The sequence below is a fragment of the Leptodactylus fuscus genome, chromosome 2 (assembly GCF_031893055.1).
Source record: "Leptodactylus fuscus isolate aLepFus1 chromosome 2, aLepFus1.hap2, whole genome shotgun sequence".
Classification (NCBI taxonomy): domain Eukaryota; kingdom Metazoa; phylum Chordata; class Amphibia; order Anura; family Leptodactylidae; genus Leptodactylus; species Leptodactylus fuscus.
In genome coordinates, this window is record NC_134266.1 from 121,507,283 (window position 1) to 121,521,156 (window position 13,874).

At 40.8% G+C, this 13,874-nt stretch overlaps 1 protein-coding gene across 6 annotated transcripts in view; it reads left to right on the forward strand.

Annotated features, from left to right (window-relative positions):
• Positions 1-13,874, forward strand: part of MAP7D1 (MAP7 domain containing 1) — a 63,228-nt gene that overhangs the window by 26,139 nt on the left and 23,215 nt on the right. For all 6 annotated transcript variants that reach the window (XM_075264506.1, XM_075264507.1, XM_075264508.1 and 3 more), the window contains one exon: positions 10,723-11,133. In XM_075264506.1, coding sequence (XP_075120607.1) covers positions 10,723-11,133 — 411 coding nt within the window. The remainder of the gene's footprint in view (positions 1-10,722; positions 11,134-13,874) is intronic.

Genomic DNA, 13,874 nt, shown 5'->3' on the forward strand with positions numbered 1-13,874 from the left:
CAGATGCATTAATATGAAGCAAGCCGGATCTCAAATCCTGATCAGTCAGGTCCTGACCGCTGAGACCTCCATCAATCCTGAGAATGGAGAGTATATTACTCCCAGTGAGAAAGACACCCTAATGAATTAATTTTTAATGGGAGTGTTAGTAATAGTCAAAGTACAGCATGCTTCTTTCTTTGACACACTCATTGAAATGAAGGGAACGGAGACCCACTTGTATCCGCTGCTACACACTCAACGGGAGTAAAACACTCCCTGTTCTCAGGATTAATGGGGGTCTCACTAGTTAGACCCTAAATAATGTTTGTGGCATAACCCCTGAAACTTTTCTCATCACGGTAATTCCTATAGCTGCTGATGGACATGTTCTAATGTCTATTCGTTCCAGCGTTCCATTTCTAAAACCAATTATGCTTTATTGATTTAAAGCAGTTTACAATTAAGTTCCCCCTACAGAATATGTTAAATGGGTTTGGCATGAAGCCTTTCCTATCTTAGCAATAACATTTCAGCAGCTTGTTTTCATATACAGGTTCTAGTGATCTGTTACTTTTAGTCACTCTGGAGGGTTTTCTTCATAGTGCTCATGTATGCAGCACCAGTCACCCTCCCTAGGTCCTGAGCTGGCAGCCACGTGGTTATCATAGTTATGTGGTAAATGGAAGGGGTTGGCTGTTTGGAACCTTCCCTGTCTTTTGATGGCTTCTGGCAGCTGGAAGCTTTGCAAGGTCAGACTGCTTGGGTTTTAATGTCATCTGAATCCAAGCACCATGGAGGCTAGATAGCGGGTACAGTCTAAGATATATGTATGTGTGTGTAAACGTGCATACTGTATAAAAGTAATCACAGAAAAAAGTAAAAAACTACAAACATTCTAATTGTTTCTGCAAAATGAACTTTGTATTATCTGCTGTAAGCTGCAGTCTGTTTTTGTTGACTAGTTGTCTTCCCCTAAAACAAGTAAAATAAATTTTAACCCGTTACACTAGTTCACACTAGTATTCGTCTCTTGGTCATTCGAGTCTACATGGGGAGCCCACCTACTAAAAAAGCAGTTACCTGTGTACCCTATACACTATAATAGGGCCTACTGATTTTATTCTGAAACTGGCGGGGAGAAAACTCCTCCTTGCAGGACTTTTCTCTCCTCCAATTTTAGAGAAATCTGCAACAGTCTCATATGTGGACTCCAACACAGATATGAACCTAGCCTAAATTTTCACTGAGCAGCTTTCACAATGAAACATATTGAGAAATCATTGTAGTATGTTTTAAGCTCGAACTGTAGGTAGATTGTAATGTTTTAGCAATTTTAACATTTAGCCACTGAGATGCAATGTTTGGGCCACAACTTTATGGAGACGTGTGCTTGTTTACACATGCATGTTCCTACAACACTGTATTTAACCACAGTGCTTGCACCTTGGGCTACATTCACATGTGCACAGAATCCATTAGAAATCATCCCAGATGAAAAAGTCCTGCAAAACGAACTTTTCATCTGACATTGTCAGTTCAAGAATAACAGGCAGCCAATGGTCCCGATTATAATCAATGGGTCCATTGTTGTCATTCATGTGGGCATGCCCTTAGAGAGGCTGAGCTATATACTCCTTCAGTTATACTTGTGTTCCAGGAACTGTCTGCTCATCAGTAGTTACATGGGAAGAATATGCAAATCTGACTTCCATGATGTAATTAGGATGCCAGTGCCTTAAGTATGCACACCACTAGAGGGCGATTTGCATATTCTTTCCATGTTCCTTTGCACAGTGGAGCGCTCATGGCTTAATAAGACTCACACCTAAATGGTGGTTCTCTCCCTATGGAGTGACGATATCCCCTCATCAGTAGTTAGTGACGGAGGTTTCTGTCTCCCATCTGGAGAGCTTGTGTGGTACTATCCACCTGTGTAGTATTCCATGTAGAAAATAGCTGGTCAGAGTGAGTCACATGCCTTTATTGAAGAGAAGGCTAATAACTAATACTGACTGAATTAGCTATATTGAGGGAATACGTAGATGATGAAAGAAACACAATCACCAGAGTGCTACTTTACAAGATCTGCCGCAAACATCCTTGATGCCAGATACCCAAGACACCTTCAGTTCCTTGTGTATAACACACCTAAAGGACCAGAGTTGTTTTGATGCACAAAATATTAATCCTATCATTATAAACCAAGAGCTAAAGGGAGGAGTAATAATAACTGAAGGCTTTCTACTTTGGAACATTTCCCGGTTTTAGCGTTACGTCTTAAATAAAAGGTGTCATCGGAACCTCAGATATACCAGGTCTAGTTTATTTGTTCTTGACAGACAGACTGAAAATGATCTATGCCTTAATTGTTTCATATATAAAATAGATATTGAGTCTGCAACTTTTTATAGTGATAAGGGCGAGTCCCTATAGTCCGACAGCTGCCAAAAACTGTGTGTCAGGGCTGAGCCCCAGACAGTCTTTCAGTTAACAGGTGCAGCATTACTGGCAGTTCTGGAGTGAGCAGCTGTAGGGGAGAATGCACAGAGGGCAGCTGTGGTGATCACGGACCCTTCCCACAATAGAAGGGGCTGCCTACCAAGACAGTTGGGGGAGGGGGTATACATGTCTTGGTAAATAAGCAGAGATGGGATACAACACCTTTATACTTGAAGTCATTATTCCATCCAATAGGGCACTAGTTATTGTCAACTAAAGGGTTGTCTAGGATTTTTGTTTCTTTTATTTATACAACCTAACCTTACAATAGGCCATAAATATCTGATCAATGGTGGCCAACTAGTGGCTACTATACGGGTCATCTGTTTGGGCCACTTCCGATGCCTGTACTATATACTGTCATGTTTGGATACAGCAAGGTTGCACTGACACACAAAAAATCTATGTTCACTATGGTCAGGAAATTGAATCAAATTCCTCCTCCTAAAAACGCCTCAACATAGGACTGTATGGTGAAGCATTTTATGGAGGAGGAATCGGAGTCACTTTCCTGACAAAAAAAACTCTGTGTGAATGCAGCCTAATGTGGTTTACAATAGGTTTTTGTGGTGGTAGACTCCCCTTACAATTGCCTTTATTTGCCTGTTCACTTACCCCTCCTTCACATCAACCCTTAGCTGCTTCCTAAAATGTCTGCCATTTAGAATGGAAAGCAGCTACAGGCTCACGGGGGAAATATATAGTCAGTTAATACGGAAGTATTGGACAGAAATGAGAGAAGACATCCTCTATATACCAAGTTATACTTTAATTTCTGTATGGAAATTTTTGAGTCATTCCTTCACTACAGTCTCATGTGACTGACGATAAGAACATAGCTCACTATGATTTCTTGCACTGAGGTTAGGACTTTGGTTATAACACATTTGTTCTTTTCCTGCTCTACAAGAACTAAAAATATTCTGCAGCCTGATCATTCCTGTTGGGATGGGAGCTCACTAATGAACAGGACACAAGAACGCTAAAGGCTGCTATCTGCACAACTATTTCCATAGAAAATTAACCCCCGCAGTGGTTTGTTGTCTTTCCTGGCTCTTGTAATGCAGCACTGTAACTTGTAGGTATTTGGTTGTGGTATCTGCCATAAGAGCACAATTCTAGGTGTTTGTCATAGATTGGTGACACAGATACAGTTAGGTACAAAAATATTTGGACGGTGACACAAGTTTTGACATATTAGCTGTTTATCAAAATGAACTTCAATCAATATGGGCTTCATGTGTAACTCTCACCCCTTTTTTTTGGCTATCGAGTTTGGGGTGTTTGTAGACCATTTTGTAATATACTTTATTTATTCTGTAACCAATCTAACTTTCTTTTTATTATGATTCAGGCTGTAGCATTCTCCTTAGCAACTCTCCAACTGAGCTGTTAGGGGGCGTTCACACTACCGTCTGTGTCCGACAGCTAGTGTCCGTACATTTTGCATTGATTTAATGGGACATCGGGTGCTTTCTTTTACAGTCCGTGTCTGTCTTTAAGTGTCCGTTCACTAAGATGTCCGATTTTTCAAGCAGACAGCAAAACAGGTCAGGTCAGTCTCTAAGTAGTGGGGCCAACCACTATGGTCCCACAAACTGTGGTTTTTACCGCACTTCATCTGCAGGGCATTAACTGCTAAACCACCCCACTGATGAACTATTGATTTAGGGAAACACGTCGGGTGAAAATCTTAGCAGTTTTATGTAGGGTGAGAACTAGCTATTGGGGGTGAGATTCATTAGGTGCAGGTCAGCCGGTGTATTGATTGACCGGGTAACGCTGGTACAATAGATTGACCGGGACCTGACATTAGCAGTAAACCAGCTATTGATATTTTATAGAGTGTGGTGAAGAGAGAAGGAAAACGGGATAGAGAAGGCTGCAGGATACATTGTAACCAGAACTGCAAACCATATACTTTCTGAACAAACTAAGTAACCACACCTTAGACATCGTATCCCTCTGGGAGTCACTTAGAGGGTGGGACTGGGATTTTGGTGGGGATTGATTAGGGACGCTTTTAACTAGTCTTACTTAATAAAAGATATATTTTAAATATTGCTTGTTCAATTAGGGACTGTTCGTGTGTTGACATTGACAAGTTTCTCTACACCCTTGTATTTGCTTCAAGATATACTTTATGCTCACATTCAACCAAATGCAGCAAGATTGATCAGATGCCACTTCACAGTACAGATAGACAATGACCACAAAAAACATACTGCAAAAGCAACCCAAGAATTTGAGGGAAAGAAGTGAAATATTCTGTAATGGCCCAGTCAATCTCCAGATCTCATCCAGATTGAGCTTGCCTATCACTTGCTGAGGACAAAACTTACGTCAGAAAGACCCACAAACAAGCAACAACTGAGGCAGCTGCAGTAAGGGCCTGGCAAAGCATCACAAAGGAGGAAACCCAGCATTTACTCACATCCATGTGTTCCAGACTTCAGACAGTCATTGCCTGCAAAGGATTCTCTAACAAGTACTGAAAATGAACATTTTATTTGTGGTGATGCTAATTTGTCCAATTACTTTTGAGCTGCTGAAATGAGAAGGCTTTGTAGAAAAATATGTCCAATTCTTGAACATTTCACAGGATATTTTTACAGACTTCAATTGTATATTATTTGTTTGTGGCGTAACTAGGAATAGCGGGGCCCCGTGGCGAACCTTTGACATGGGCCCCCCCCGACGCTGAAAACCCCGCACGACCCCACCCCCCGCATTCTTACGCACACTATTACGCTCCATAGTGGCCCCTGCACACATTATTATACCCCATAGTGGCCCCTGCACACATTATTATACCCCATAGTGGCCCCTGCACACATTATTATACCCCATAGTGGCCCCTGCACACAGTATTATCCCCCATAGTGGCCCTGCACACAGTATTATACCCCATAGTGGCCCCTGCACACATTATTATACCCCATAGTGGCCCCTGCACACATTATTATATCCCATAGTGGCCCCTGCACACATTATTATATCCCATAGTGGCCCCTGCACACACTATTATGCACCATAGTGGCCCCTGCACACACTATTATGCACCATAGTGGCCCCTGCACACACTATTATGCACCATAGTGGCCCCTGCACACAGTATTATCCCCCATAGTGGCCCTGCACACATTATTATGTCCCATAGTGGCCCCTGCACACATTATTATACCCCATAGTGGCCCCTGCACACATTATTATATCCCATAGTGGCCCCTGCACACATTATTATATCCCACAGTGGCCCCTGCACACATTATTATATCCCATAGTGGCCCCTGCACACATTATTATGTCCCATAGTGGCCCCTGCACACAGTATTATGCCCCATTGTGGCCCCTACACACAGTATTATCCCCCATTGTGGCCCCTTCACCCACTATTATGCCCCATTGTGGACACCCATTAACAATTATTATACTCTGGGGTCTTTTCAGACCCCAGAGTATAATAATCGGAGACCCAGGGGAAGAACAACATAAAAAAAAACAAAAAAAAAAACACTGTAACTTACCTGTCTCCCGACTCCCCGCTGGCGGCCATCTTCAATGACGTCAGGGACGTCATGTGACCGGGAGCCTGCGTCGTGACGCATAAGGACGCAGGCCCCGATCATGTGACGTCTGAGACGTCACACAAGTAGGCCAAAGCCTGCGCGGAGCCTGGAGAGGTAAGTAACACAGTTTTTTATGTTCAGTTACCTCTCCTGCACTTCCGATCATTATACTCGGGGGTCCGAAAAGACCCCCGAGCATAATAGTGCTTGTGGGGCCCGCAGTGTCACTTACCGATCCCGGCCCCTGCCAGGATCGGTAAGTATATAGGGCCCGTTAGCGGCTGGAGTAACTCCAGCCAGTAACGGCCTATTAAAAAAAAAAAAAAAAAAAAACGCAGCGGTAGCGGCTGCCACCGGGCCCCCAATGTCCCGGGCCCTGTGGCAGCTGCTACTGCTGCTACCACGGTAGTTACGCCACTGATTTGTTTCAATGCAAATCCAATGTGGTGGCCGCAGAGCCCGAATCATGAAGATTGCGTTACTGTCCAAACATTCCTGGTCCTAACTGTACATCATTGGTGAAGCTGGCTCTAGAGTTCAGATGGACGTTTGCCACCAGATATGACCTATGCACATGTTGCTAATAGCAAACTTTTCCAAGCCCAGCTAAACCAATATCTCCCAGCCAAAAAGGTTTTTACATTTTGAGAGATACTACAGACAGGACAAGCAGATAATTCTAAGCTCTAAATAAAAGTGAAAGATGAATATATCTAATGCATTTCAAAACTCATAACTCATCTTTGGCAGATGTCTAGTTCAGGAGTTCTTTGTGAGGGTGATATCTTCCCTCCCCCAATACTGTGAGTAGTTGAGATATACTGTGTCCTCAACAAGAAGCAACTTTTGAACTTTCTAATGGGTCAATTTTTTTTTTCTAAGTTTAGGAACTTGGTGTCAAATTTCACAAACTTATGGCAATTTAAGGATAGAAGAATGGTCAGACCATCTGTCTTCTCATAGTATTTCCGTCAATTGCCTAGCCGCTAACCTCAGTGTTAGTTTTGTTTTATTTTTTTTAATTTTTTATTTTTTTTATTTTTTTTATTTTTTTTTGGGGGGGGGGTGTTATGGTTTTTAAATCTATTCGTCATATAGAAAAAATATGGACATCAGAAGTAGCAATGGCAATAGCAATAGCAACAATAGGTAACACTACTCCACAAACGGCTTCAAATATATAACTGATACAGGTGTTAAATTGAATTTTGTGATTGAGACCTTATTTTGGCATGCATGTTTTTCTTGCGCTCAGTTCACATTAGTCCTTGCTCTTCCTCTGAGAAAAAAAAGTCCTCCAAAGGAGACTCCGACGCAGATGTAAATGTAGTCTTATCTGTATAACTAGTATTCAGTGGTATCGCTAGATATCACCTTTTAAAAGTACTGTCCAATTAAATGAAGCTAATATTAAATAATACATACAGTACAGTATAAGGAATGGCAACAAGTTGGTAACTATCAACATGTTGCAACTTCTAGTACTTGTTACATTTCCTATGCTTTGAATGCTGTCTCTGTTTTGTAGCCAACCAGTCTCAGTATTGCAGAACTAATCGTGAATCGGCTCTTAGTGTTATATTTAAGTGTTGAATTGTGACTTGCTCTATATCACTAGACAATGCTAATGTTTATTTTGTTTGTTTTTTTTCTTTTCAATTCTCAGAGAATAAAAGAAATAAAACAAAATATTAAAAGATGTACCTACAATAATAATCTTAATAAATTGCCCTCCTCATCCACTACTCAAACTAGACCATAGTTATATTTTTGCAGTGATTATGAATAGGTTCAAGGCAGTGTGTTGTCCTATTATTTTGCTGAGGTTTTTAACATTTTTCCATGTTATGTATATTAATAAATTCCTAAGAATCCTGCAATTCTGACTTTGTCCACTAGGCAATATAATTTGCTGTGGCTTCCTGTTTTCTACAGGAGAATTCTTTGTAGCAGCCACTTTGCTTATCAGCAACTGAAAATCACAGCTATCATGTACAGTATATGTAGATAAGAATCCACAGCCACAATAGGTAATCTTACACCTTACACCCTCTGTGCAATGAACTCTGCCCAGGTCATAGAGCATGCCTAGAAAACTCTCCTATATAAGTCAGGGCTCGTTCACATCTGCGCCCTGGACTCCGTTATTCAGGTTTCCGTTTCCTCCTCATTTGAATGGGTTTGAAAAGTGTCCGGCCGTGAGCACCAGTGAGCGTTTTATGCTCTCTGCGGCGAAACCGTTTTGTTTTTGTTTTTTAACCGGACACAGAGTTGGACATGCAGTACTCTGTGTCCGGTTTAAAAAAAAAAAAAAAAAACGGTTTTGCCACAGAGAGCTTTAAACGCTCACCGGCGCTCACGGATGGACTCTGCATGACAAGTTTCCGTCTTCTGCCGGCAGAAGACGGAAACCTAATACGGAGTGCTGAACGCTGGTGTGAACTCAGCATTAGTAGGGTCTGCACCAGTCCATTGTGTCTATGGACCATGTTCCTTTCATAGGAAACCCACTACCTCCAATAAGTCTGGGTCTTTCTTTACATTATCTAATAGGCACTGCTCCACTAATCCGGCACAGATGGATTTTTTTCTCTAGCCCCCACTGTTCCCAAGCAATAAATGCTGTTAGTTTTGGTACCTCATATGCTATTTACATAGCTTTAATATTACTTTAGGCACCAAAAATAACTTCACTTGCTGCGAAAACTCCAAATGCACTGAAATTAGAGGAGCGCTGCCTGTTAACAGATGCTAATAAGTGCAATTGATGGAGATAGTGTCTTCTACATGTATGAACTGAAAACATGTACATAATGTCCACAAGTAGAAGAGAGGGCGCTATAACGTCCAAGCTGAGAATGAATAAGAGATCTTCTAACTCTTGTGGTGAAATGATGGATTTAAACACTGTCTTGTTTATCCACACAGTTTTGAAGCTGCCCAACTCAGAAATTAGTTATAAATTATTAATATCTATGCATATATTTTTAATTGTAGTAAAATATTAAGTGCCATAAATAGCTTATTAACTCTAATGTGAAATGTTGGCTGCAGTTTGGGAGAGACACAAAAGACAAACTTTGAAATATTGCCAGCATAATACCATTTCATAGGAAAGCAAATGTCTTTCTATTTAAAGTATGACTAGTTTAATTTTTCATAAATGAAAAACAAATATATGAAACCTTCTAATATCTTACGAGAGGCTGTTTTCTTTCTCCACTTATCACGCTTTTTTCCTCCCCCTGCTCCAAATTGCTCAAATCCACCCTCAAAAATTTTCTATTAGGTGCAGCAGCAACTTTGTATGCGTCTCTCTCTCTTACTTGGTTCCTCTGCCTGTCTTCCCTCTCCATAGACTTCTACAAACTGTCTTCACTAAAACGGGATTTTAACAGTAAACTGAGCAGCCTATAGGTTAGGGCTGGGGTCTGATAAGTGGAGAAAAATAATTTTTCTCTGATAAGGTTTAAAAAGACCTTACTGACTGTAATCATAGAAATGCATGTCATCACAATGTTCCGAAAAAGACACGTATAATACAAATGAACATGCATTTCCTATATGTTACATTAATGATGACATATTCATGCATATTCCACTTAAAGGGGTTGACTACTTTCAGACCAATATTGAGAGTTCAATATTATTGTTTGTATAATAAAAAGTTTTACAATTTTCCAATATATATATATATATATATATATATATATTTTTTTTTATCAATTCCTCTGTTTTCTAGATTTCTGCTCTGTCATTCATCCTGCTTACTCCCAGTGGATAAAAATCAGTCCATGGTCATGTGATGAGCACACAGGTACACAGCTCGTTACCAAGCTGTTGTCTGATTGTTGTGTTGTGACCATAACGAGTTGTCCACCTGTGTTCATCACATGATCATAGACTAATTTTTATCCACTGACATCAAGCAGAGTGAATGACAGGAAGCAGAGATCTAGAAAACTGTGAGGAATTGATACAGAAAGTATATTGGAAAATTGTATGTCTTTTATTATACAAACCATAACATTGGAATCTCAATATTGGTGTGAAAGTGGCCAAATCCTTTAATATCTTAGAAGACCTAGCTTTTAGGCCCCATGTACATAACTGAGTATGCAGGCAGAGGGAGGGGGGAGGTGACTTTATAGCGGAATGTGGAGTACATTTCAATGTCTTATGTATTGTGTTCTTGTGTACAACTAGGCATTGACTCAGTATTGTATTTAAGCACAACTGTAGTGTTGGGTTTTTTTTGTGTGTGTATTTTTTTCATTGTTTTGGGGGGCTATTTGATGAACACTTTTTGTAATATACTTTATTTGTTTATTTAATTTCCTTGTAGGACAAAACTGGTTTTCTAAAGACTGCTCTACTGTGATAATATACATCAAACTAAAGTTTATTTTACCATCCCTGTCTGCACTGTACCTCTAACTACTGAGCACCATAGCACTGTGGTATTTAGCACTTGCGGCTCCTACACTATCTCTCCACACTGCATCCCCACTAGCAAAAAGTGTAGTGAGGGGTAGTGTAGGAGCCGTCCGTACTGAGCACTATGGTTAGAGGTATATTACAAAAAATGTTCCCCAACCTAAAAAAGAGAAATGATATGCTTTCATTGATTTTTGACACAGATATTTAATATAGGCTTTTGTATATTTTATAGGTGTTGAATCAACAACAGAAGACGGTGTACAGCCACCAACAGAGCCCACACATAGCTTCAACTCTGGGTTAGCAAGTGAACAGCCGAAAACAAAGACACAAGCAGAAACTGCCAGATCTTCTTTAACTAATGGTCAACTCTTGCAACAAACTTGTGGACTTGATACAGTACAATCCGCAGAAGGGCCGTCTACATCTTCACAAAAAGATGACTCTTGTGTTTCCGCTGAGGAGGGACCAAGATTAGCCAGTGATGATCACACTTCTTTACCACACACTGAAAGACCAAGCACATCACAAGTACATGAAAGTCTCAGTTCTCCAAAAGAACAGCAGATAGTAAGATGTGATGGGACTTCTCCCTCTGCTGCCCAATCTCCTCCTCCGGCCGTTACACCCAAACAAAAACTAGGTGCGCCTCAAACCTTCTTTAGTACCCATTGGTTGGCACATAAGTGATTTTTTTTTAGAGCTAACATATTTTTACTGGAACAATTAGAAATTGATGTCCCTGTTTGTTGTTGTTTGCCTCTTCTGATGTATCAGTGTTACAGCAGGCTCTGTTTCTCACTACCTGCTTTCTTAATGCTGTATGTGATATTGCTGAATCCATCATTTCACAGTGATACAGTATACATTGCAGATCTTCAGCTCACATATAGCCAAAATGTATAAAGATCAAACAGAGGTAACTAAATGTATCAGATTTTGGGTTGCACAAAACATTTGTAACCCTGGTAGAAGTAATAAGGGCAATACAACTGGCCCTTTACGCTCTGTGTTCTACATGAACGTGGATGACTTGGTTTGGCTGCTGCTAACATGCTTTTTCTGCTTCTCTGCTGTCAGCACAGTGCTTATTTAGCTCTGAGCTAAATCACGTCTGACAGTCTAGTTACCGCTGATATGCTGCATAAGGTATTGTCCAGGAATTGAAGCAACCCACGCTGAGGCCAGGGCATGTGTAAAATGATGAAATATACTCACCTGTTCCTGGTGCTCTGTTGTCTGCCGGCACCGGCGTTCTTTCAGTCTTGTTCAGGTGTGTCAATGACAGAAGTCCACAGTCTCACATGACATTTGGGGCCAGCAGCCTCAGGGGTTGCTTGAGAGGGACCAATGATGTAATTTAAGTCCTCAAAGACATCTAAGTCACTGGTTCATTGTCAGAGACCACTTAGGTTGCTGACTGGTCTCTATGATCACCTAAGGCTGAGGACTTCTGGCATCAATGCCATGCTAAGATGAACGGACAGTAGCAGGGGGCAACAGAGCACCAGGGACAGGTGAGTGTGTGTTTTGTATTTGTTTTTTTCCCTTTTTATTTTCTACCTCTCCCAGTCTGCGTGCAGGTTGCTCTCCAATTCCTGAAAATCCCATTAACAATCAGTCTTTCTAATGGCTTGCAATGCTTTGCATTTGTGTAAGTCTTTCTTAGACTACTGAAGTCTTCAGCTGAAGATTGACTCAATGACATAAGGGAAAATTCCATGTGTGTGTACGTGAGGAGTAACACTATTTCTGGTCATTATATGACTTCTATTGTGTTTTCACCCCTGTGCATGCTATATTTTTATAGTCTCCAACTTGTGGGTGGGGGCTAGCTGCCATACAGTCCACACAATAGGTAGAGGAGGAATCTACTGCATAACTGTCTGTCTCTAACTCAGGAACAGCCACAGGTTCATACAGGACATATAAAGAGAAGTATTACGAACACTAAATCTGTTCTCCTTCTCTTGTCTATTGCACTTCCTGCTTACTATTCTCTCTGCTCTCATCATAGACTTCTGTAGACATGTAATTTTCAGTCTATCTTGAGATACATAGATATAGTAAAATTTTCAGCTTGAAACTTTTTTGGGGGTGCTTGCTGCATTGTAGGTTATTATTAAATCAATTTAAACTGATTTTCCTCATAAAAGATAAAATGCCCATACATTAGGAAATCATTTCAAGCTGTTAGCAAAGTTACTGTGCTTAGTATTGAAGCTCAGCCCCATTACGTTCATGATGAATGAGCTTAAAGGGGTGGTCCTGTTATGGACACTTATTCCATATCCACAAAATGGGATAAGTGTCCAATCGCTGGGGGCCTGATTTCCAGGTCCCTCAGTGATCCAGAGGACAAGAGACTGTAAATCCCTCTAAATCCTCCTGTGAATGGAGGACCAGTGTGCCTGGGTTACAAGGCACTCCATAGAAGTGAATGGTTTGCCAGTCATGCAAGCACACTGACATTCCATTCCATTCCATGACATTTACATGCAGACCTTTTGGTGTGTCCCCCCCCCCCCCCCCCCGGCAATTGGGCCCCCAGTGATTGGACACTTATCTCCTATCCAGAGGACGGGGAAAAATTGTCATAATTTGACAACCCCTTTTAAGGTCACTAGCCTGTGAAGTAGAAAAGGCTCTCACCCAGCACCACCGCTACTTTCAGACACTAATCTGTGAGGGTCCAGATACTCGACCCACCCCAATCAGATCTGGATAACCTACCCTAAGCAGAATATTAGGATCGATATTAGCTAGGTAAAAAAGTGTATACACTGTATAAAGTGACCATAAATTGGCAGATTGCAGGTTTTGTGTAGCATAAAAGATGCAGCTAATAGGAGGCACATTGCCCTGTGTAATCCATGCTGGTGAGTTATCGCAGTACCATTTAATGATCTTTTAAGCTCTATTTTACACTTTATGAAACAACAAAAAATTGCTGCAGACTTCTCATCCTACCACCCAGTTATTGACTACAGTGAAGAAACTGTTCACAGGAGGAGACGGCCTGCATGGAATATATCAGAAGGCCAACATTAGTTTCCTAATTCTAATGTTAATCAGAATTCTGCTTCTTTGAAGACCTTGTTTACAGATCAATAATGTTCAATGTTTTTCTTCCAGCAGATGTAATTGCAGCAATTCAATATATTCCATGCATACATCATTAACATATTAATGTAGTCTCATCTTAAACCTGCACTTTTAACCATTGAATGATATGAAGATAGCAGGCTATATACATTGGTCCTTGACCTCATTTTTAGGGTCATAAGCTTGTCAGCCTATTCACATTGCAATTTCAATGTATACTGTCTCAGGTACTTTCTGTTGACCCATATCTTCAATGCATGCCACTATGTAACCTGTTCT